Source organism: Heloderma suspectum, chromosome 2 (genome assembly GCF_057233095.1).
Source record: "Heloderma suspectum isolate Gila_16-S chromosome 2, 16-S_ref, whole genome shotgun sequence".
In the NCBI taxonomy this organism is placed as follows: Eukaryota; Metazoa; Chordata; class Lepidosauria; order Squamata; family Helodermatidae; genus Heloderma; species Heloderma suspectum.
In genome coordinates, this window is record NC_139459.1 from 291,502,268 (window position 1) to 291,527,792 (window position 25,525).

General features: G+C 43.0%; 1 protein-coding gene across 2 annotated transcripts in view; it reads right to left on the bottom strand.

Annotated features, from left to right (window-relative positions):
• Positions 1-341: 341 nt before the first annotated feature.
• VGLL4 (vestigial like family member 4) overlaps positions 342-25,525 on the bottom strand; it is a 153,455-nt gene continuing 128,271 nt past the window's right edge. For both annotated transcript variants that reach the window (XM_084839862.1, XM_084839864.1), the window contains 3 exons: positions 13,508-13,730; positions 3,969-4,092; positions 342-2,421 (listed from right to left, as the gene is read on the bottom strand). In XM_084839862.1, the coding sequence (XP_084695988.1) occupies positions 2,147-2,421; positions 3,969-4,092; positions 13,508-13,730 (622 nt within the window). In that variant the 3' untranslated portion in view covers positions 342-2,146. The remainder of the gene's footprint in view (positions 2,422-3,968; positions 4,093-13,507; positions 13,731-25,525) is intronic.

A 25,525-nucleotide genomic window follows, 5' to 3' on the forward strand; every position in this document is an offset into this window, starting at 1 on the left:
CTTTCCTGTTAGACCGCTCAGTAGCCTGTAGCAACAATACACTAGTGGCTATTAATTGCTAATGCAGTGTTCTTATAGAATAACTGTGTTCCTGCACTTTTACTGTATTACAGACATCTACAAACAAAAAAAAGATCAACTTTTTTCTCCAAACAGACAAAAAAGAGAATGATTACAATAAAGGAAAGGGAAAAATTAAATAGCTACATATCATTAACAAATTAATTGTTCCTCAAAAAATACCTACAAATTTCTCTGTACATTCTTTACGCACAGCGTAATGATGGTCTTAAAGTTACCTATATAAAAAGTGTGTTTTTTTCTGCAAATTTCTTACAGGGAGTAGGGTAGAGATTGCCTAAGGAGATCGATCATTGACTACCCAATATGATGATAGTGAAATGTGTGACAGGGGTGGTGAGGGAGGAGCTTCTGTTGTCCTTTTCCTGCTTTTAAAATTAGGCAGCCACACTCAATATGGAAAAACAAAAACAGATAATCTTCTGGTCTTTTCTACCCTGTGCCTTTTTCATATTAAATAGCTTTAACATTTTAAAAAGATGTAAAAGCCAATATGGACCCAGTACTGTAACACAGTCCAGAATACATCACATGTACTTCTGTCTTTCACCTCTTCATAAACTTCCTCAATAGAGCCAGTCTTTTCAGGTAACCCAGTATTGAAAGGCCTAGTTGTAACTGTACTGGGGGATGGTGGAATGTGTGGGGTGTAGATAAGGAGTGGGTGAGCTGCTGCATTTAACAGAAAGCTGAGAAGCTCATTACATAAGCCTGTTCTTTATACCTGCCTCTATTACCTAGTTCGTGGGCTATTAATACAGCAAATGAAATAAATGCAAGTAACATCTTTATAAACATTTAAAAAAAATGGAGGAATGTATGGTGCCTTGGTCTGGATTTATAAGCAGCCTCAAAAATTAAAGATTGCATTTCACAATCCGTTGTTTAGATAAAATATTTAACAAGATAGCAGTTTCTGCAACTAGTTAGCTTACACAGATATTTTTAATTTTTGTAAGTTTGTACTAAACAGTGGATGCTGCAAATGTGAATTGTTTATTCAGTAATGAACGCAACTACAGCATCCTGTACCTCACTGCACCGTATATTCTATAAACTGCTTCATTTGAGGCCTGACCTGAGGCGACTATCCACGGGTGCTGGCTGCTACTAAAGTGAATATCAAATACAAATATCAGAGTACAACTGTACCAGCAGTAAGTCTATCTAGGACTGTTACTGAAAAAAAATAAACTAGTTCTCAACAAAGGCTAATAAGTATTATATTTCTTACTGTCTATACATTAATAGATACCAGCTATTTTTTTCATAAAACATGCATCTTTAAGCACTATTGAACCCTCTGACCTCAGCTCTATTCTAACAAACTGCAGTGTTAAGAAATTTAAATGCCCATTATCGGTCAATTATGCAGTCCAGTTGCAAGCACTAAGCACCTGAAATCTAAAGAGAGAAAGACCTATAACCTGTATGAGACTTCCCCTTCCTAAGCAAATTTTGCTTTCTTGCTTTAAAGAGAGACAGAGACATCATCTTTAGACTTTTTTTCCAAGCAGTTTGCCCTCAGAATATAAGCATCGTGCGTGAAGTTGCTATGCAACTCTAGACCTCCTCCAATAGTGCAAATCATACATGACAGTTCTTTTCAAGTATATACATACAAAGTTACTTCACAAGGGGAGAAGAAAGCAACAGAAGCAAACTCCAGACAAAATTCTACTCTCAAGAAGCTAATCAAAGCACACAGCATTTGGGTCAACCAACTGTACAGAATGGCTTTTTTTTTCTTTTTCTTTTTTTGCCCATTAACTTGCTTCTGTGTTTTTTTAGAAAAGGGGATTTGCATCAGAGGTTTCTTTGGTAACTGAGGCAGGGGAAAAAAGAGTGCTACATCGTAGGATTTATTTTTTAATCGAATAGTTCCTGCTATCATCTTTTAAGGGCACACATATAAAAAAAACAAGCAAATGCACACAAAATGTGTGTTGAAACTAATCGCCTCTCATGTCCTCCCTCCCAAACACTATTTTGTTTTTGAGTACTTTTCCAAGCTCAGTCAAACCATGCAAATTCATGTTTGGGCGAAGAAATTGTGGTCCTCTCTTCATGAGACTACAGAAGGTGAATGATTATGATTGACCATATGAGAGGAAGGAGGAGAAGACGACTGGCCCCTCCTGGAGGCAGATTCAGGACTGCTGGACACTCCATCCTTTGCAGCTTTAATCTGAAGCCATGTATCTCCAAGTGCTTTGGCAAAGTGGTCATCAACTGATCCTGTGATGGATACAGAGTTTGTCGCTGTCTCAGGCTCCTTGTAATTCTTGCCAAGGCTTCTGCGGAAGTGCTCTTCCACCACTGGATCACAGGCAGTGGTCGCTACATTGGGAAAGGGGGAAAACTAGTAAGAAACTAACAACTACTGACGCTTACCCATATAACAAAAAATGCTTATAACTTTCCTATGGAACTTGCAATAGTCCTGCAATTACTGTCTTAATTTACATAAATTACATTGTCTCATTAATGTATTTATAATAGGCAATGCATCTGTCTTTTAGGGATAACCAGGAGGAATTTTTTTTTTCCTAGAAATGGTAGATTACACATGGGGGAAAAGAGTGATTATTTGCCATTTTAGTTTTAGAAGATCGGGTATTTGGAAAGGTTATTCCAGTCTCCATCTTCATTCCTGTATTAGTTGGATTTGGATTTCTAATACAGTCTTGTATGATGCTGACTACCAAAAAACAAACAAAGCTGGAAGTATGAGGAGGAGCAATAAGAAAAAGATAAATCTATACAAAAAGGTCTACATGAAAAAGGTTCAATCTCCACACAAGGCTGCCATTTCAACATGCCCCAGGTATTTTTTTTTCTTGCATATGTAAACTATCTTGTCTGTACATTTACTGAACTGTGCTCCTGGAGAATCACTATATGTACACAGTACAATTATCACAGAAACTGAAAACCAGAAAATCATGCGGGTTTTAAAGAATGGTTCCAAAAAAGGATGTAAGTGGTTTCAACACAAACAAAAATTGAGAATTTTTTAGAACCAATTCACTATACATAGTCCTTGGCTTTTTATTTTATTTTTATTTTTGTTCTTTTTTACTTTCTTCTTTAAAAAAGTCATGAAGGCATGAGCTTATGAGCTCATATCTGATCCTGCATAATACCGACACTTTCAGATATGCTGAAACTTGAAGGGGTTAGATCCAGAGCACGTTAATCGTACTTTGGTCCCAATGGAATCAGTAAGTCCTAGGTGTTTGAAACTTTTGTAAATCGCCCAGAGAGCTTTGGCTATTGGGTGGTATAAAAATGTAATAAATAAATAAATGTGACTAACTTGTTCTTGATCCAACGCAAGGGAGGGAGAAAGGCGGGGTATAAATGCAATAAATAAATAAGGAGAACTAAGGGCCCTCACCTACCCCACCCAGAGCATATGTTTTATGCAAAAAATAAATTTGTTTAACCATTCCTAACATTACAGTTAGGCTCCTTGCCACGCTACATGTGGTGCATAAGTAGTACTAGGGAAGACAGCAAAGGTAAGAGACATATCAGACTTATGAAAATAACCCCCCCAAAAGGCTGAAGCAACACTATTGCTTCCAAGGACAAAGAGTTTGAAAATTTTTGACTGGGGAACCTAGATTTTTCTCCTTCAAAGTATTTGCTCAAATGTTCTGGCATGACTGAAGCTTTCTGCTGCCAAAAACAGGGAGGAAGATCCCAATAAAAGCTCTATTCCAGTACACAATTACACATTTAATTTGACCCTAGCATACCCTCTCCCTAAAAAAACAACCCCACGTTACTCTTAATGCAGTACATATGTTAGAATTATTTGATGGCCATACGTAGCTTTCAAGTCCTCGGAAAGAAAACTGTGGAAGTGAAGCATTACTTACTGCTAGATGGCCTCCGATAACTGCCTGGTATGGCAGTACCACATCCACTGTGCGCAATTGGACAATGTGAGAGATTACAGTTACGATTGCTTGCAGAGGCACATGTGATTACAGATGGACGGTTCTGAGGGGCAGACAAAAAACCCGCAAAAAACAGTCATTAAGCACAGCTGCTCCCCCAAATCAACAGAATAAAACATGCATCGAATGAAACAAAGTGCAGTCAATGGTCTGGTAGCTGCTAGTGAATGCTAGCAGTGACATGGAGGAATTTCTTACACAAGTTCTAAATCTGCCCTCCAGATGTTTTGAACTACATCTCCCATCAGTCCCAGCCAGCATAATTAATGGCCAGGTATTATGGGATTTGCGGTCCAAAACATCTGGAGGATGCAGGAGGATGTTCTAAATCACCATAGGGAAGGGAGAGGAAGGTGAAAACTTGATTTCAGCAAAATCGTTACGACACTGGATCACACTCTCACAAAATATGATATAGGTACTTCAACAACATTTCAAATTCTTTAATGAAGTATAAAGCATCTACATGTTGCTTTAACATGTTTCCAAAGACTGATTCACACAGTATATGTATGATTCATCCAATACTAACACTTACTCACTGTTCTTGGTTGTGCATTCACATATAAAAACAATGTTCACAATTAGGCCTTTACAAATATGGCTAGTGGCAACTGCTGTGATTGCAGCAGTTAGGGGGAGAAATGCAGACTGTGATTATCCAGTTCACACATTACATCTCCCCACAGCACTGTATGCCCCCCGAAGATGGTTAGAGATTGCTCACATAGGGGAAAACCCCAGTGTGTGTATAGGGTCTGTCCATCACACACCCTCCCTGCAAATGAGCCTCAAGGCTCATGCCAGCTGCTTGCCCACTCCCTTGCTGCTATCTTCACCACAGACAAAAGAAATTACCACAGTAGCACAGGAAGGAACCGTAACTTAAGATGCCATAACTTAAGAACAATACCTAAGGGCAGAACAAGAAGATACAAAAAAGCCTCACTCAGCTGCTGTTCTTCTTAACATCTTGTCCTACTTATTCACATCTGGGCAATGATATACTATGTGTTTCCCCACTGCTGGTCACATCATTTGGCTGCCAAGGACTGCCAAACCCAGCATAATGACATCTGCACATGGGTACATGAAACCAGACATTACAGAGAAGGTGGGGCTCAACATGAGACTGTTGGTGACAGCCTCATGTTCTTGGTAATGTGTACTTCTCCCCTAGTGAGAACAGGGCGATACCTGCCATGCTGCAGGGTGAAGTGACCTGCTTCAGTTGGCATCACTGAAAAGGCGGGAAATAGATGAAGGCAGGAACTGGTGTCTGAGTGATACAACAAGACTTCTTAAAGTGTCGCCTGAGGGCAAAGGAGGGGATCACTATTTTGGCTCCCCTTCAGGCAGCAAAATATCCTGGGGTGGCGCTGTGAGCAGTAAAAGCATGTTCAAGGTAATGTATTGAAACAATACCGGAGACTGACACTTGAAACTTGCATGTGTAAAAAAAGGTGTGTGTCCATGCTGCAAATCAGCAACCCTGGATGCCGACTGGAACATGTGAATCTAGTCCAAGTGCTACTCCTGTCCAGACCTTCTGACCTCAAACAAGGGATAATCAGTAGCAAAGCTGCATTTGTTGACTCAGAACAATGCACTGAATTGGTAACAGATGCCAAGTTACTTGCTTAAGTAGGCACCGAGCTTGAAAGTCTCCCAAAACAGCACAAAAAGTCCACCACTAATAAGCAGGGTTCGATAATCTCGCTAACCTCCGCCCCCCCGCCCCTTACCAAGGCAAGAGGATCCCCCAGGTCTGGTGAGCAAGATGAGGCTGAACCTGGAACAACAGGCAAAAGCGAGCTGACTCGCGTTTGCCTCCCCTGTTCGGCTACCGGCTCAAGGGGAAAGGCAGAGGCTTGCCTCTGCGCCTGAGGGGCACTCCAAGCACAGGGGTAGAGGAAGACAACATGCCTCTGCTGCTGCCTCCCTCCTTCAGCTCTGACCTAAAAGGGGAGAGGTGGGGGCACATTAGCTTGTCTCTGCATCCCTTTCAGTTCTGTTGAGAGGCCAGGGTCTTCTTTCCTCCCTGCCCACTCCCCCCTCCACGTTTAGCGATAGAAAGAGGAACAGATTTTCTACTGACCTTGTGCTGCGGTTCAGATGTAGCATAAGGTCAGGGACAACACCCGACCTGGGTCCTGGCAGCAACAATTGGTTGGCTAGTATGGCCAGCCAAATTTTGTAGGGTGCTGCTGCTATGAGACTTGAACCCAGGTCCAGTTCAAATTGGAATGCCCTGGCTCTCAGAAGTAGTTTAAAAGCCTGCTCATAATCGAGAGGCTAGTCAGAATCAGACCCCAGGTCTTTCAACATCCTTCCTATGCATTAGCCTTAAAAACCACACTGACATACAAAGCAGCAGAGATCTCATTCTTTAAAGCACAAGTACAGTCAAAGCACCCTGAGAAGAGATTATATTTACTGCAAGATCAAAGGTACCCGAGACAAGTTTCAGCAACTTAAAAAAAAAAGCAACAGGTTGCTACTGTTTGTTCTGCTTCTATGGAGAACAATGTCATTTGCATCTTCCTGAACTGATAAGGAAGGCAAACATGTCTAAGATACTATAACAAAGGTAGGGAGGAACAGTAAGGAATATTAGTCCCGTTGGTTTATTCCTTCGTATTCTTCATGGCATGACTGGATACAGCGTATCCTATGTATTAGCCAATTCATACCTTAACAGAAAACTGTGGAAGCAATTTCCACATGGCCCAGTCACATTTGTAAAGGATCTATGTGAATTGAGATGACAAGGCTGCTTCCCTTGCAAGGCCACAGAGAACCCTACACCCACATCATTGTCCCAATCCTCCCTGTATACAGATGTGACTACATCAACATGGTCGCCGTTCCCACATTGCTTCAGTAACATCAGTTAGGCCTTTGTAACGATTAGAGTAGCAGGCACCCTCTTTACATCTTGTAGAGGTGTCATATAAAGACCCACTGGAATGAACAGAGGCTTTGCCATGGTACTGCTCACTAGACTGTTCTTTTTTTTTTTTTAATTAGCAGTAGTAGGATTAGTTAATCACCTCATAAATAATTTTCTAGGCGACATATAATCAATTAAATATTTAAAAAGATTTTTAAAAAATAATTGCAATACCATCAAATTGCACACTAAAAACCAAAGCTAGCACACAGGAATATGACAATTACAAACACAGAGAAGATTAGCATCCTAGCATATCGGGAGGTTGAGACGCAGTGCATCCAATGCTGCAAATACAACAAAACGTTTAAGAATCTGGCCACAATCGCCAGAATATAGTCCAGTAACAACAGTTCCGGAGGTACTCTTAGTGGCAGAGCTGGCTGCCAAGCTGAGAAACAATAGTAAGACTTATCAAAGAGCCCTAATGTCGTCAGTGGAAGCCTCTCCCTTCCTCGTCTGTCATCACTGGACCAACTATGGAGAGGAGGAGGTGGTGTAAGCAGAACAGCAGCACTTGGGTTTGCACAATGGATTATACAAAATAATACACCCAACTGATAATACAAGCACTTTCAAGACAGAAAGATTTCAGATTGTATCCCAGATGAGCGTACAGTACATAAGGATTGTAAGAAAAGCATGAAATACCCATAAAATGCCAAATAAAAATAAAAGGGCCAAAAAAGCACAAGTAATGCTGGATGGGAAGCTTCCCAAACTCATGAAAAAACTACCCTAATTTACAAGAAGAATGCTGGTAAGTGGAATGACCTTCCCTCTGCAATATGTCAGATACCAATGATCATGTGCTTTCAACGATTACTAAAAACTTGTTTACCCAGGCTTTTCTCAACCATTAATTTATCTAAATCCTGTTATGCTTTTAATGCTGTATTGTTTTGTAATACGTTGTGACCCACTTCAGGATTTTTAGTGGTACACGAGTAATGGTATATACATGTTCACAGATAGACAGATAGATGGCAGAGCCATGCTTGATGTTTATAGAAAATCACAAAGGCTCAGCTCAAGATACGTGCAAATATGTCCCTCTTATCACCCTAGTTCACTTAGCATGCAATTTCTAATATGCTGGTACCTTTAAAAACTATCCTGCTTTTTACCACCAGTAAAACAGTGGAGGAGCAGCAGTGAGGGAGTAACAGCTTCAGACACAACAAACTTGAGGGGAAAAAAGCATAAGTGAGGAAGGCAGTTTTATTAGCATCTATAGGAAGTCCCTAGAGGAAGCAAAAGATGCCCTCCATAGTAGTAATTTTTAGGACTACTAAAAATCCTAAAATTTAACATTAACATCCACCCAGGAAAAGAGTGCTGATATTTGCACTGCTTGCTTCACACTATAAACAGGAAGACCTGGAGAGGGAAATTATACTAGCCTCCAAGTAAGTGTTAGAAAAGATGAATTATCAGTCAGCACAAGGAAGGCAAAATGGTTGCAGTGGCTCCACACACTGGGGACTCAGCAGCTTTTTGCATCTCAAGTGAGCAAGATTTCAGTGATCGCCCTCTTTCCAGGCTAAAGAGCAGCAAGTCATGCCGGATCCTTTGCCCCCCAAACAGGCACGAACATCTCCCTTATCATATTCTCTCATAGTCTCTTCCTTGCCTCTCAGTGAGCAACGGAGATTTTTCAAACCTTATGTTATGTCTAGGTCTTAAAAACATTCTGTGGAAATTAAATATCTAACAGCTCTTTGAAGATTTTTCTAATAACCACTAGGAAAGTAACTGGCGACATTGCGGGTAAACTCAAACTTTAATTCAAATATATGGTCAGGAGTTCTCCAGTTGACTGGAATTCCGGGCAGGGGGCCTACCTTCCTCCATCCTCTCAATCAAGAAAGACTTTGGGCACTGGCTTGCTATTGCCTTGTGTGAACTCAAGAGAAAAAGACAAGGGGGTAGGGGTGAAACCTCTGCTGCTTTTTCAGACAGGTCTCCTTAGGAGCTATGACTATGACCTGGTCTACACCAATAGCAGCTGAAGTGATAAAACCGTCTTTGGACTGCACTACTTCAGCCAATAGAGGCAGAAGTGTGCGTGAACACTTCAAACACATAACATTGCCAAAGAAAGAGCACGCCAAGAAGATGATTGGACTAGAATCCTTCCTTCTTACACCTAGCTTTCTACATTCAGAGAGAGGGTTTTTTCTGTACATAAGATCTGCCAAGCATGCTGTTCCGACGCCTGCAATCTGATGATGTACAATCCAGAAACCATCTTCTTATGTTTGTGCAGACCAATACCTATCTTTGGGGAGCTATGGATGGTCTGCAAGCAAGAAACTGTTGCTTTCAAAAGACAGCTGCAGCTGCTGAGGACAACTGGTTGATCTGAGGCAGCAATAGTAACAAGTCCTCCTGCTCATAGAACCATAGAATAGTGGGATTGGAAGGGGCCTACAAGACCATCGAGTCCAACCCCTGCTCAATGCAGGAATCTAAGCCAAAGCATCCCTGACAGATGGCTGTCCAGTAAAGTGCGGTGCCCAGAACTGGACACAATACTCCAGATGAGGCCTAACCAGTGCTGAGTAGAGGGGAACTGGTATTTCACGATTTGGAAGCTATACTTCTATTAATGCAGCCCAAAAGAGCATTTGCCTTTTCCCACCCACATCACATTGTTGGCTCATATTCAGCTTGTGATCTACCACAATTCCAAGATCCTTTTCTCTTGTAGTATCGTTGAGCCAAGCATCCCCCATCTCGTAACTGTGCATTTGGTTTCTTTTTCCTAGGTGCAGAACTTGGCATTTATCCCTGTTAAATTTCATTCTGTTGTTTTATGCCAGCGCTCCAGGCTATCAAGATCACTTTGAATTTTGTTTCTGTCTTCCAGGGTATTATTAGCTATCACCCAATCTTGTGTCATGTGCAAATTCAATACGCATTCCCTGCACCTCCTCCTCTAAGTTATTAATAAAAAATGTTGAAGAGCACTAGGCCCAGGACTGAGCCCCGAGGTACCCCGCTTGTTACCCAGTTTGAGAAGATCCTATTGATAAGCACTCTTTGAGTCCGATTCTGTAGCCAACTGTGGATCCACCTGATAGTTGTTTCATCTAGCCCACTTTTAGCTAGTTTGCTAATCAGGATATCATGGGGCACTTTGTTGAAAGCTTTGTTGAAGTTGAGATATATTATGTCCACAGCATACCCACAGTCCACAAGGGAGGTTACCTGATCAAAAAATGAGATCAGATTAGTCTGGTAGGGTTTGTTCTTGACAGATCCATGTTGGCTTCGAGTAATCACTGCATTGTTTTCAAGGTGCTTACAGAATGATTCCTTTATAACCTGCTCCAGAAGTTTCCCAGGACTGATGTCAGACTGACTGGTCTGTAGTTCCCAGGTTCCTCCGTTTTGCCTTTTTTGAAGATAGGGACAACATTAGCCCTCCTCCAGTCATCTGGCACTTCAGCCGTCCTCCATGATTTCTCAAAGATAGTAAGACAGTGGGTCTGAGAGCTCTTCTGCCAGTTCCTTTATAGAGTCGCTCACCATGGGACCTTACTTATCATTGTTCTGAGTTTGTTAAAATTGGCTTTCCTAAAATCCAGGGTACGTATTTGGCTGCACTCAGCTTTTGCTTCTTTTAGAACCAAGAACTCAAGTATAACATGGTCACTTTCCCCCAGGGTTCCCGTTAACTACTACTTTATCCACTAAGTCATCTCTATTGGTTAGGATCAATTCAAGGATAGCCGATCCTCTAGTTCCTCCACTTACTGTAGGAGGAAGTTATCAGCAACACAAGTCAGGAATTTCTTGGAAGGGGCCATGTTTTGCAGAACTGTCTCCCAACAAATATCTGGGAAATTGAAGTCCCCCATTACTACTACATCATGCTTCCTTGAAACATTGACAATTTGCTTTTTGAAAGTTTCATCCTCGTCTTCTTGGTTGGGTGGGCGGTAGTAGACTCCAACCACCATGTTCCTTTTATTCTTTGCTCCATTTATTTTAACCCAGATGCTCTCGATGGGGCTACTGAGCTCATCCTCCTGTATTTCTGTGCAGAGATATATATTTTTAACATATAGTGCAACTCCATCTCCCTTTCTGTTCCTTCTTTTCTTTCTGAACAGGTTATATCCTTCAATTGCTGTATTCCAGTCATGGGAGTCATCCCACCAAGTTTCAGTTACACCTATCAAGTCATAATTTCCCTCCCACAACATTCAAATTCGTTCTGTTCGTTTCCCATAGTCTGGGCATTAGTATATGGACACTGAAGACCATGTGGATCTGGCTTTCTTCCTACATGTTTTTGAAGACTATTATTGGGCGCTATTAGAGCTGTTCTCTCCGTTGTGGTGCATGAGCCTTTGTCCACTGTTACTCCCAACTTTACGTCTCCCTCCCCTGTAGGATTCAGTTTAAAGCTCTCCTGATGAAGTTCTTCATGCTGTGGCCAAACACATTCTTCCCAGGCCTTGTGAGGTGCAACCCTTCCCTTGCCAACAGTCTATCTTCCAGGAGGTATAGCCCGTGGTCCCAAAATCCAAATCTCTTGCGTCAGCACCACATTCATAGCCAGTCATTCACCCAGAGTATTTTCCTTTCCCTTTCTATCCCTTTTCTAACTACTGGAAGGATGGATGAGAAAACTATCTGGGCCCCAAATTTCTCGAGTTTCCTTCCCAAAGCTTCAAAGTCTGACGTGATTTCTTCATAGCTCTGCTTGGTGATATCATTTGTTCCCACATGGATGAGAAGAAAGGGATACCTGTCAGTGGGATTTATGAGTGTAGGCAACCCTTCAGTCACATCTCTAATCCATCCTCCCAGGAGACAACATACCTGTCCATGGGTCACGAAGTATGTCACGAAGTCCATGGGTCTTCGTGACATACTTGGGTTTCAATCCCAAGCAGCAAGGAGTCTCCCACTACTATTACTCTTCTCTTCTTGTTGTAGGCCTTGGTTTCATTGCCTCTGCTTAATTGACCTTCAGCCTCTTGCTTGCTCTCATGTGGGGTCCCCTGTAATTCTTCCTCTGCAGGCTGTCCTCCAGTCTCATCCTCAAGTACCTGAAAATGGTTCCATAGTTCCACTACTTCCACTGGTGCAGACTGTCTTCTAGTTCTTCTGCTCCTGCCACCCTTTTCCACGGAGCATCCTCTACTTCATTTTTCCTCGCCTCAGCATTTTCCTTTTCTGCCTCAGCTTGCTGATGCTCTTCTAGCTTCTGTACTTCACTTTGCTGCTGTAGTTCCATCGTTCTTTCTAAGAACTCTTCGTCTTCTCTTATTCCCTGGAGGGTCGCCACTCGCCACTCCAGTCCTTTTACCTTTTCTTCCAACAGTGTAATCAGCTTGCACTTGTTGCATGTGTAGGCCATGTTGTTCTCAGGCGAGAAAGCAAACCCTGCATACACCTTGCAGGTCACCACCACCACCAGGTCTTTTCCTTCCATAGTCTCTATTCCCTTTTCGTTTCTAGCTTTCTGATGGTACTGGGATAGCCTGTGCTTTGTCCTATATTCACTGGGGGTTAACAACAGAGTCCTATTAGTATGGAAGTGTGTGTTACAAGAAAAGAAATTGAAAACAAAATTTGTAAGGGACCTCCCCCTTGACTTCCCCTGCCGAACTCCTGTTTGCTCTCCTTGTTCGCTTGCTCCGATGGCTCGCTCTGTGGGAGCCTGCTTGCATAGCCCCTAGACCAGCTGGAGCAGCTTCCTCTGCTCTGCGCAGCTAGGAGGCAGGAAACAGACTGAAACTCCCCACCCACATAGCTGCTGGGAGTACTCAGGCCACACCCTCTCAATTCAATTGGAGCTCTCAGGAGCACATGGTGAGCACACAGTGACTCAGAATGGAAAGGCCACCCCCTTGGCTTACTCCAGCCCACTCACCACTTTGCTTTTGTCTCCTCTTCCACTACAGCTCCTCTGCCAGATTCCTGTTTGCTCTGCCTGTTCGCTCGCTCTGATCACTTGCTCTCTGGGAGCGTGCTTGCTTGTATAGCCCGTAGACCAGCTGGAGCAGCTTCCATTGCTCCTTTTTCTTCCCCAAGGGTATAGATCTTTGCTGCCTTTGAAGGTGGCCCTGAAGGCTGGTTGAAGAGAGCCTCAACCTCCTTACTTCCTCAGAGGTCCAAACAGCTGAAAGACGGATGCGCGCGCACACACACATTTTTGAGGGAATATATAGTTTTCTACTCATCATCAAGCTATGTTGCTTGTCAGAACAAATTAAATCAGATCTCTCAAAGATTTGTGTATATAAAAAAAAGGTTTGCCCTGTATCTCCCTTACACTCAAGATAACTTATAACCAATTAAAATGTTTGTAAAATTGTAATCTGCATTAATGGACTTGCAAAGTTATAAATGAGAAGGAACTAGGAAAGTTAATCATGTGGATACAGACACCGTATATAAGCAAGCACAAATAAGCTTTGGAAAAACTAGGTGTTCAATATATACACGGCTACCCCAAAGGGCTATCCATCAAGAAGCCAAATACCTGCTGCCGTTCCACCGACGTCATTGTAGGAGTGATGCTCACAGACCTGGTAGCATCCATGCTGTTTTTGGTCAGTGCTAGAGGTTGATCCATGGTTAAACTTGGGATTGAGGCATATATGTGATTAGCATGAAGGCTCATTGTTGGTGCAGCAGCCCGTTCTATTGGACTCCGACTTCTTTCTCTGTGCTCTTTTCTGTAATCCCCATTGGCAGGCTTCATTCTAAGAGGAAAAAACGCAGACCACTGTTTAGCCTGATGCATTTAATTCAGGGAACACACTCTGGAAGAAGAGGAAAGATTTCAGCATTCCTTTTGTTTCCCTGTTATCTTTAACTAAACACATGAACGAAGTATTCAACAGGTGAACTGAAACCTATATATGCAATTTTAAAAAGGCAACAGAGCTATTAGTTAGTCACAACTAACTGTTCGCAGAATATGTATATATAATCAATTGTCCATAACTTGCTCATCCAACATCTCCATCACAGCGCACACTTTTTATGCCCCCATGCTGTGAACAGACATTGTCCCATTTCACCATTGACTGATATTGACTGAAGTTCATGACACATTAAACTTCACTTGACTCAGTCACTCTTGTCGTTAAGAGCAGAAAACCTCCCAGTGAGAATACCCTAAACCACCACCCCTTAAAACAGTGGCATTTTCACAGAGTATTGGAAAGCTGGTAGTCTGATTCAGCATGGGTGCTGGCAGGCAAAGAAGCAGCTGGTGCAACAGCTGTTTTACTGCGGTACATTGGGCTGGAAGGGAGCGAAGTCAAGGAATTGCTACACCAGACAGCCACAGTAACCTTTGCCACCACCTTTAGGCACCATCAACCAGTGGAAGAATGCTGGCTTTTCTCATCCCCATCCCCTGGTCCCCATTGTCAGAACAGAGGAAGGCCTCCATGAGCCAAGGGGGTGCCACTGGGCTGTAGCACACAAAAAGGGTGTTTGTACAATAAGCATTCACACAGGACTGCTTTGCACAGCAACAAACCCAAGTTTACTGCAGAGGATGTAAGCTACAGGCGGCCTGCAGTCAATGCCCGCTCTCCAATGGGTGCACAGGTATGACACACACACACTTTCAAGCACCTAATTGTCCAATTTTTAGATATACTCTTACAACACTTTGGATGTACACATATAAAATGAAGTATGTGGAGAGGCCACAGACAGACACTGTGCCAGTGAACAACAGATTTAACTACCCAGTAGTAAAAGACCCAATTCTCATGACCACAGTGGCCCTCCATGGCTGTTTAAGCCACAGTATGCCATGCTGGGCAGTTCTTGAATATTCAAGCTGCAGCTGCAGCTTGTTGTGTCATCTGAACCCAGATGGCAAGGACTGTGTGAGGGTTAAACAACTCTTGCATAGCCTAGAACAGGCCATGGTTATGCAAGCGTTGTTTAACCCTCGGCAGTACCTCTGCTGCCCAGGTTCGGATGACATGACAAGCATTGAAAATGGCCACCTGCACATGCTAGCATGCACTGCAGCCCACCATGGTTTAAATAAGCCACCATGGCTTTTTTTTTGGTCATGCAAACCAGCCCAATCCTTTATGGAATATGGATGCTGCCAAACCTGGATACAACACAGATACTTCCGCAAGAGGACAGGCTGTGTTTATTTCTCCAGCATTAAGATTTCAGAGTTAATTTATTTCAGGGATTCTGCTTAACCTCAATAAAGTACAACTTTTTCACAGAGATACTAATTATGCATTGTAATTACACTTCCATGAAAAAAACTTTGTTTATAAAATAGTGCATTTTTAATCTCTGTATATTGTATTTTTAATGTTTTTAATCTTTGTAAACCGCCCAGAGAGCTCCAACTATTGGGCAGTATAGAAATGTTAATAATAATAATAATAATAAGGCGCATGATCTTTGTAAACATAGACCATTCCTTCAGATAAACACTAGCTATATAAAAGGTTCCCTCCTAATTTGCTGACTTCTACTAACTAAAACTGAACAATAATTAACAGTTATCAGCGTGTGTGTGTGTGTGTGTGTGTGTGTGGTAAGGCTTTACAATGTGACACTCCCTATTATCAAATCATTCTCCCTCCTCCTCCTCTCTGAAATGTACTAAGAAACTGAAGCCATTTATATGACTGTCAGTTATCGCAATTCACTACCACCAATGTTTTTTGTGTAAACAATGGTAAACTCAACCCTTTAAAAAGAGGTCTCATCCTCCTGAACTTTTAATGTAGAAAAACCCCTTGTCCTTTTATTTTTCACCCAATTCTGTCCCATGCTGAGGCAAGCAAGAATTCTGGCCACTTTGCAAGTAACCCTGCTTAGGATACAGGGGGAGGGGCAGCTAGTCCGTTAAAGGCGCAATCCTGTGCACGTTTAGACAAAAAAAAAGTCCTAGAAATCTCAGCATGCCCCAGCCAGCCACGCATAGGATTGTGCTCTAAACCACCAATTTAATGGTTGTTGAAGACGTGAGGGAAACAATGTTAAACAGAAACTTCTGCACAGTGTGCAAGGCTCTGGGCCACTCTTCACCAATGCAGAAGAGCTTCCATTCATAGATGACATTTTCTCCAGAGCAGCTTAGTCCTTTGGGAGGCCATTTTGGCCCATGTTACTGGACATGATGTCACATTTAGCAGCCAACCCTTTATCTTACAATACATCTCAGATACAGACACCATCCTCTTCATGTACCTCTAGTACCTGGATAATTGATGACCCATCAAACCAAATGCAACCCACCAGTTCTGTAATGTGGCCAAGTGCTTGGCATCCTAGTTTTTCCAGCTCCCAACAGGGAATAAGGAGACTTAATGGGCCTACGATGGGCTTCCTTACACAGCTAGTGGGCTGCATTTCGCTTGGAGAGTTACATGTTCAATAGGCCTATGCTAGCAGCACACTTGCCACCACCTCCATGGCTGCTCCCATTAGATATACATGTAAAAATATTCTGCCCATGTGGTTCCTCTGTGGGTGTGGCATAGTAATACAGACCCCTAGCCACAGGGGAGGCAGTGTAACTGTGGCACGAGAAATCAATTGTTTAGGGAAAGAAAAAGATTTCCTATATCCTTTCTCATATGTATGAGATTTGATATATAGATGAATATATCCCAGTGGAAAGTGTAACATGTGCACGTACAAGAGCTCTGTGGCTCTGCCTATGCAGAGACTTTTCACTGCCATGGACTACTAGTTATGAACATAGGAAGCTGCCTTATAGGAAGTTAGACCACCGGTCCACCTAGCCCAGTATTGTTGACACTGACTGGCAGCAGCTCTCCAGGGCTTCAGGCAGGATTCCTTCCTAGCCCTACCTGGAAATGACAAGAGATTGAACCTGGTACCTTCTGCACGTCAAACCCACTGAGCTGGGTTTTCAGTTGTCGGGCAATAGCATGGTGCTGGCGAAGCAAATTAGAGATAGCTTTAGCCTGAGATTATAAAGCTGTCTAGTTTATGGACAGTGTTTTTCTTTCAGTTTTCTGTCTTAAGAGACTTGAGAATTCAAATCAATGCTAAGGCAGACTTTATTACCTACTATTTTTATATTTCCAAAAGGGCCTCATGCATTGCTTCTTTGCCCTGGCATGCCTCTGTGTAATCTGAGATGTTAATACAATGCACAGTTCTTTATTGAACTAAAGTTCAAAAAAACTTTCCTCTGTTACCATCTTAATGAAACAAACTGCAGAGAGCTTAAAACACACACACACACACACACACACACACACACATCTTCAGCCAAGGAAAAGCACTGCTGAATTGTGCCCACTACTTGGTCCTAATGAAGCTAAAATCTTTCTTATGCTTCTATTGCCTTTGGACACATGGGTTTACCTTTTTGGCACACCTACCAATACAATATGGCCCCTTACTGACCCTGTGCATTTTGTAACAAGGTATGAACATGCTATCTGAATTTAGTTCATACAACCTGGATTTAGTCTAACACAATTATAGTATGAAGTATCTCTTAATGTATGAACAGATTTATTACTATGCACAGCCTTCGTGTATGAAACGGTACTGCCACCCCCTCACTCAAAGCATAATCTGTTATTTTTCCTTGTGTTTAAAACAGACATTGTTTTCCCTCATTTTCCCCAGTGAATCATAATCCAGGCTCCAGTGCTTACCCAAGCATCATGTGCTTAGATGGATGACATACCAAAACCACACACATCCTGACTGCTAGAACCAAACTGTGGCAGATTTTCATCTTTGTTAACTGAAAGCAATGTTTGAGCCCATGTACTGAAAAGGTTCAAGTGGTGGTTACGACACATTGTCCTTAAACGATTCTTGTGTTGTAGAACTGCTAATGCTGCCTCTCTGTTTATTGGAACAGAGCAATAGGTAATTCACACCCATCCTGGAGAAAAGACTTAGCTTTGCCAACTGTTTAAGGAAGAAGGCAGAAAAAGAGAGCAAGAGAGGGGCCCAGAAAAGGGGACCGTTCCCTTACATTCATTTCCAGCACACAACTCTTTACAAGCAGAGCAGCCAAAAGCACCATTGGCAGAAAGCTAACATCTTACAATATCTTTTTATAAAGCCTCTATTTAAGTTGGCTTGATTTTATGATATACACCTCATGAACTGTAATTGATGCAATTTTACAATTAGTAATATACACTTACACAACCTAGAACAAAACGCTAAGCAAACAGACAAAAACAAAATGACACCAACAACATCCCATATTCTAAAGTGCTTAGGTGACTTAGTAAGCAATCCTAAACATGCTTACTATCAAAGACATTATGACTTAAATCTGAGTAAACACGCATAGGATTGTGCTGCATAGTACCTAGTTCAATTTGTGAAATCAAAAGGAAAAGAAAGAAAAAAACACTTTTGGAAAGTTCAACTGCTTGGTAGCCTGGAGGCCAGTCTTTCTCGCTTGACCCCCTAACAACCTGTCTGTTCACTGAGGTCATTTGCAGAGGTGCTCTTCCAGGTGTCCCCACACATCCCCAAATGTGATAGATGGTGATGGGACCTTCCCAGTTGTGGTGCCCCACCTTAGGAATTCCCTTCCCAGAGAGGCTCACCTGGCACTTTCATTGTTATCTTTTCAATACCAGCTAAGACCTCCATATTCTTCCTGGCTTTTGACATTATTTAATTGTTTAAATGCTGCTTGAATGTGCTGTTTCAACGTTTTCATTAATTGCTTTTTGCTATTTTATTTTTATGGTTATTTTTAATGTTTGTGAACTCTGTTGTTGTTGTTGTTCAGTCGTTCAGTCGTGTCCGACTCTTCGTGACCCCATGGACCATAGCATGCCAGGCCTTCCTGTCCTGCGCTCTCTCCCGGAGTGTGCTCAAGTTCATATTCATTGCATCGGTGATGCTATCTAGCCATCTCATCCTCTGTCGTCCCCTTCTCCTTTTGCCTTCAGTCTTTCCCAGCATCAGGGTCTTTTCCAGAGAGTTTTCTCTTCGCATTAGGTGGCCAAAATATTTCAGCTTCAGCTTCAGTATCTGTCCTTCTAATGAGCACTCAGGGTTGATTTCCTTTAGGATTGACTGATTTGACCTCCTTGCAGTCCAGGGGACTCGTAAGAGTCTTCTCCAGCACCACAGTTCAAAAGCATCAATTCTTCGGCGCTCAGCCTTCCTTATAGTCCAGCTCTCACAGCCATACATTACTCCTGGGAAAACCATAGCTTTGATTAGACGGACCTTTGTCGGCAAGGTGATGTCTCTGCTTCTTACTATGCTGTCTAGGTTTGCCATAGCTTTCGTCCCAAGGAGCAAGCGTCTTTGAATTTCATGGCTACAGTCACCGTCTGCGGTGATCTTGGAGCCCAAGAAAGTAAAATCTGTCACTGCTTCCATTTCTTCCCCTTCTATATGCCAGGAAGTGATGGGGCCAGGTGCCATGATTTTAGTTTTTTTAATGTTGAGTTTCAAACCAGCTTTTGCACTCTCCACTTTCACCCTCAACAAGAGGCTCTTGAGATCCTCTTCGCTTTCTGCCATTAGGGTGGTATCGTCTGCATATCGGAGGTTGTTGATAATTCTCCCGGCAATCTTAATTCCGACCTGTGATTCATCCAACCCGGCATTTCTCATGATGTACTCTGCATATAAGTTAAATAAGCAGGGTGACAATTTGCAGCCTTATCGTACTCCTTTCCCAATTTGAACCACTCGGTTGTTCCATGTCTGGTTCTTACTGTTGCTTCTTGACCCTGGTACAGGTTTCTCAGGAGACAGGTAAGGTGGTCTGGTACTCCCATCACTTTAAGAATTTGCCACAGTTTGTTGTAATCCACACAATCAAAGGCTTTAGCGTAGTCAATGAAGCAGAAATAGACGTTTTTCTGGAATTCTCTTGCTTTCTCCTTGATCCAGCGAACATTGGCGATTTGATCTCTAGTTCCTCTGCCTCTTCGAAACCCAGCTTGTACTTCCGGTAGTTCTCGGTTCGCATACTGCTGAAGCCTAGCTTGTAGGATTTTGAGCATCACCTTGCTGGCATGTGAAATGAGCGCAATTGTGCGGTAGTTTGAACACTCTTTGGCGTTGCCCTTCTTTGGAATTGGAATGTAAACTGACCTTTTCCAGTCTTGCGGCCATTGTTGAGTGTTCCAAATTTGTTGGCATATTGAATGCAGCACTTTAACAGCATCATCTTTTAGGATTTTAAATAGCTCAGCTGGAAGACTGTCATCTCCGCTAGCTTTGTTGTTACTAATGCTTCCTAAGGCCCACTTGACTTCACTCTCCAGGATGTCCGGCTCAAGTTCAGTGACTGCACTATCATGGCTATCAGGGACATTCAGATCTTTCCTGTATAGTTCTTCTGTGTATTCTTGCCACCTCTTCTTAATCTCATCTGCTTCTGTTAGGTCCCTGCCTTCTTTGTCCTTTATCATGCCCGTCTTTGCACAAAACGTTGCCTTGAGATCTCCGATTTTCTTGAAGAGATCTCTAGTCTTTCCCATTCTGTTGTTTTCCTCGATTTCTTTGCATTGTTCATGTAAGAAGGCCTTCTTGTCTCTCCTTGCTATTCTCTGGAACTCTGCATTCAGTTGGATATATCTTCCCCTTTCTCCCTTGCTTTTCGCTTCCCTTCTTTCCTCAGCTACTTGTAAAGCCTCATCAGACAGCCACTTGACTTTCTTGCATTTCTTTTTCTTTGGGATGGATTGAGTTGCTGCCTCCTGAACAATGTTACGGACCTCCGTCCATAGTTCCTCAGGCACTCTGTCTATCAGGTCTAATCCCTGAAATCTATTCCTCACCTCCACTGTATATTCATAAGGGATATGATTGAGGTCATACCGGAATGGTTTAGTGGTTTTCCCTACGTTCTTCAATTTAATCTGAAATTTTGCAACAAGAAGCTCATGATCTGAGCCACAGTCAGCTCCAGGTCTTCTTTTTACTGACTGTATAGACCTTCTCCATCTTTGACTGCAAAGGACATAATCAATCTGATTTCGATATTGACCATCTGGTGATGTTCATGTGTAGAGTCGCCTCTTGTGCTGTTGGAAAAGAGTGTTTGCTATGATCAGCGTGTTCTCTTAGCAAAACTCTATTAGCTTTTGTCCTGCTTCATTTTGTACACCAAGGCCATGCCTGCCTGTTATCCCGGTGATTTCTTGATTTCCTACTTTAGCATTCCAATCCCCTATGGTGAAGAGGACATCTTTTTTTGGTGTTAGTTCTAGAAGGTGTTGTAGGTCTTCATAGAACCGATCAACCTCAGCTTCTTCGGCATCAGTGGTTGGGGCATAGACTTGAATTACTGTGATGTTGAATGGTTTGCTTTGGATTCATACTGAGATCATTCTATCGTTTTTGAGATTGTACCCCAGTACTGCTCTTCCCACCCTTTTGTTGACTATGAGTGCTACTCCATTTCTTCTAAGGGATTCTTGCCCACAGTAGTAGATATAATGGTCACCTGAATTAAATTCACCCATGCCTGTCCATTTTAGTTCGCTGCTTTCCAAGATGTTGATGTTCAATCTTGCCATCTCATGTTTGACCACCTCCAGCTTACCTTGATTCATTGATCTTCCATTCCAGGTTCCTAAACAATATTGTTCTTTACAGCATCGGATTTTCTTTTCACCACCAGACACATCCACAGCTGAGTGTCCTTTCGGCTTTGGCCCAGCCGTTTCACTCTTTCTGGCGCTACTTGGAAATACCCTCTGCTCTTCCCCAGTAGTATATTGGACACCTTCCGACCTGAGGGGCTCATCTTCCGGCGTCATATCTTTTAGCCTTGTGATACGTTCCATGGGGTTTTCTTGGCAAGAATACTGGCGTGGGTTGCCATTTCCTTCTCCAGTGGACCACATTTTGTCAGAACTCTCTGCCATGACCTGTCCATCTTGGGTGGCCCTGCACGGCATAGCTTATGGCTTCACTGAGTTACGCAAGCCCCTTCGCCACAACAAGGCAGTGATCCATGAAGGGGTTGTGAACTCTACTGGGAAATTAATTATTAAAGGCATGATATATAAATTCCTTGAATGGACGGATGGATATTCACTAGGCTAGTGGGTTTTTGCAAGCCAGAGTTAATGTTTTTGATGTATTCAGCACCTGTTAAAATGTAAGCACACAATGGCCCAATTTAGCTTAAGTTAGCCGGGAACAAGTCTGAATTGATGAAGTCCAAAGTGGTACAAATCCATTCTACTAACTTAGGAGTCTACCACTGCATACAAAGATCCATTACGACTTCATTTAAAAACGTTTATATAACTTAAATACTCTCTAATCACAACTATTACCCTTAATTTTATATGTATGTATGTATTTCTATCTATCTATACCGGCCAATAGCCAAAGCTCTCTGTAAGACTAATAGCCCATTTCCAAATACTATTTCCCTATTCTGCAGATCCTGCACCCCCATTCTGAACTTCATTATTTCTTCTTCTTCAGCTGCTAAAAATTCTACAAGGCCAATTGCAGCAGGCCAATTGTTTTTTTCAGTGATCCCTGTTGCAAGACATATTGTCGATGTATCCTGCATGTTGAATTTAGTTTTCTGGAAACTAATCAACATAAACAGACATGAACTGTTCCAAGTAACTTAGCTGAAAAACTGAACTTTATTCTATTCTGACCAGGCCCCAAACACAAAATGAAAATGATATACTCTTTCCTCTTTTCTTGCCCAACTGGGTGTAATTCAACTTCATTGGAAATGCACACACGGATGTGCAGTTTCAGAGTGCGCTGTGTGACGAAACCAGCACCAGCAATGACTTTAACAAAGTACTTTGGTTGGCAAAAGTTCTACTTTTTTACCCATTTAGTCACCTTTATAAAGAATCAAGCAGGTGGTTAGTTTTCATATTTGGCCTCAGGCAAAGTATACCGCTCAATAAAGGCACCCAGAATTTTCACATGCCAGCTTGAAGCTTAGTCAGCGGTCAATTAAATGATACTTTCCTAGAGTCAAGTGTTGAACATCCTAGCCTGCCAGAGAAAGTAAATTTCCCTAGCTTGAATTTCAGTCCAGTGTTAGTTTAATGGACAAAATTCCTAAAGTCAAGAGTGAAACCAACCAGAATCAATATGTAGAGTTCAGAAGAGGAAGCTTCAGGAGAGAGGTTGTTTTTTCTTAAAGCCAACTGGAAGACCACCTTGCTGACCCTATCCAGAGTAGGGTTGGCGGAGAATTTCTCCCTGAAACTTCGGGGGGCCGAGCGCCAACATGTTCGGCCCCCCGAACAAGTTTCGGGGAGAAATCCTCTGAACCCCCCCAGCCCCCCGCACCCCCCCCCGGGACGGGACTTACCTTCGCCGAATGTCCCTCCCGGCGGCGGGTCCGGCCGGCGGTTCGGCGGGTGTTCGAGCGGGGCGGGAGCAGCAGCCGGTCTTTTGACCGGCTGCCGCCGCCGCCATTGCAATAAAAGAAAACAAAACAAAACACGCCCCCGTGATAGGCTACGTGACGATTCACGTAGCCTATCATGGCTAGATTTGCAAAGTCAGCCGTGATAGGCTACGTCAATTGTCGCGTAGCCTATCATGGCTAGATTTGCAAAGTCAGCCGTGATAGGCTACGTCAATTGTCGCGTAGCCTATCGCGGGTGACTTAAAAAAAAAAAGCGCGTACGAATAATGGCGGCCCCCATAGGGAGCCGCCATTCCCATTCCTTATTTGGTCGCTGTAGTCTACGTAAAGATTTACGTAGACTACAGCGACTAAATAAGGAACGCGAATGGCGGCTCCCTATGGGGGCCACCATTAGCGTACGCGCTTTTTTTTTTTAAGTCACCCGTGATAGGCTACGTGACGATTGACGTAGCCTATCACGGCTGACTTTGCAGATCTAGCCGTGATAGGCTACGTGAATCGTCACGTAGCCTATCAGGGGGCGTTTTGTTTTTGTTTTTTAAACTTTCGCATTCGCGGCCGGGCGAGGCGGGAAGCCTCCTCCCCGGCCTGAATTTCGGCCGGGGCGAGGTGGGAAGCCTCCCCCCCGGCCTGAATTTCGGCCGGGGCGAGGCAGGAAGCCTCCCCCCCCCGGCCTGAACTTCGCGGGGGGAGCAGCGAAGCGCCTCCCCCCCACCACGAACGTCCTTCGACGACAGGTAAGGGACTTTCGTCCACCCCTAATCCAGAGGCCTGAACAGCTTGCAAAGGCAGCCATTGTATTATACTGTTCCTTTCTAATGTAAGTAGCTAAAACACTGGAGGTGGAAATCAGTAAACCTGTTACTAGTTAATGAATTCTCAAAACAATTTAGCTCCACATACTATGTAAGGTCCCTAAGCAATAGTGTTGTATACTATGTGTATAATTATAATCCCAGGGTGAATATTCAGATAAATGCTTCACATATGCAAGGAGAGAATGTTGTAATAAAGTGGAATTAAATTCTACAAGAAAAATGTATTTAAAAGTTATCAGTTGCTATCCATATCTTTAGAAAGACAACACTTGAAAAGAACTGCATGCAAACAGATTCTATTTCATTGCTCCTCTGATGGTTGCTTTACTTTACTTTACTTAAAGTGACAAAAACTGTCCAGAAAAAGTCCACCAAGACAGAAATACACAAGGTGTATTCAGACACAAATGTTCCTTCTTCCCTTTCCTCCATGGGTAAAAGGTGGAGATTGGATGCTTCTGTTTCTGGTTTGCAGTTTCATCAAAAGTCAGCAAACTGCAGTTTGCACAAACCATGGTCCTCTAGTTCGGGGGGTCTTGGTCTGCAGGTAAACTGCAGGTAAAGAGAGGTAAAGTCTGCCAGTAAAGAGAGGGAAGGGGGAGTGTGACCCTGTTGATTCTCCTGGACCTCTCAGTGAATTTCAATACCATTGACCATGGTATCCTTCTGGATAGGTTGTCTGGGTTGGGAGCTGGAGGCAGTGCACTGCAGTGGTTCCGCTCCTACTTGGATGGCCGAGTCCAGAAGGTGGTGCTGTGGGATTATTGCTCTGTGCCATGGCAATTGTGCCATGGGCTTCCACAGGGCTCTATCCCCTATGCCGTTTAACATCTACATGAAACTGCTGGGGGGGGGGGTTATCCAGAGGTGTGGGATTTTTATTTTTATTTTATTATTAAATTTATTAATCGCCCATCTGGCTGGTCACCCAGCCACTCTGGGCGATGCACAACATACAATAAAAACAGTTTAAAACAATAAAATTCTACAATAAAAACATTTTCTAAAATACCCTAACCCACCCCAAATGCCTGCCTGAACAACGTTTTTAATGCACGACGGAAGCTCATTAAAGAGGGGGCATGACGGAGTTCCCTAGGGAGGGAGTTCCACAGAGTGGGGGCCACCACAGAAAAGGCCCTCTCCCTTGTCCCCACTGGTCTAGCTGTCCTGGCTGATGGGACAGACAGAAGGCCATCCGAGGCCGATCTTGTTAAGCGGCCTGTCTGGTTCTGCTGGAGGCGCTCCTTAAGATAGGCTGGGCCGGAACCATATAGGGTTTTAAAGGTCAAAACCAACACCTTGAATTTGGCCCGGAAAACAACTGGTAACCAGT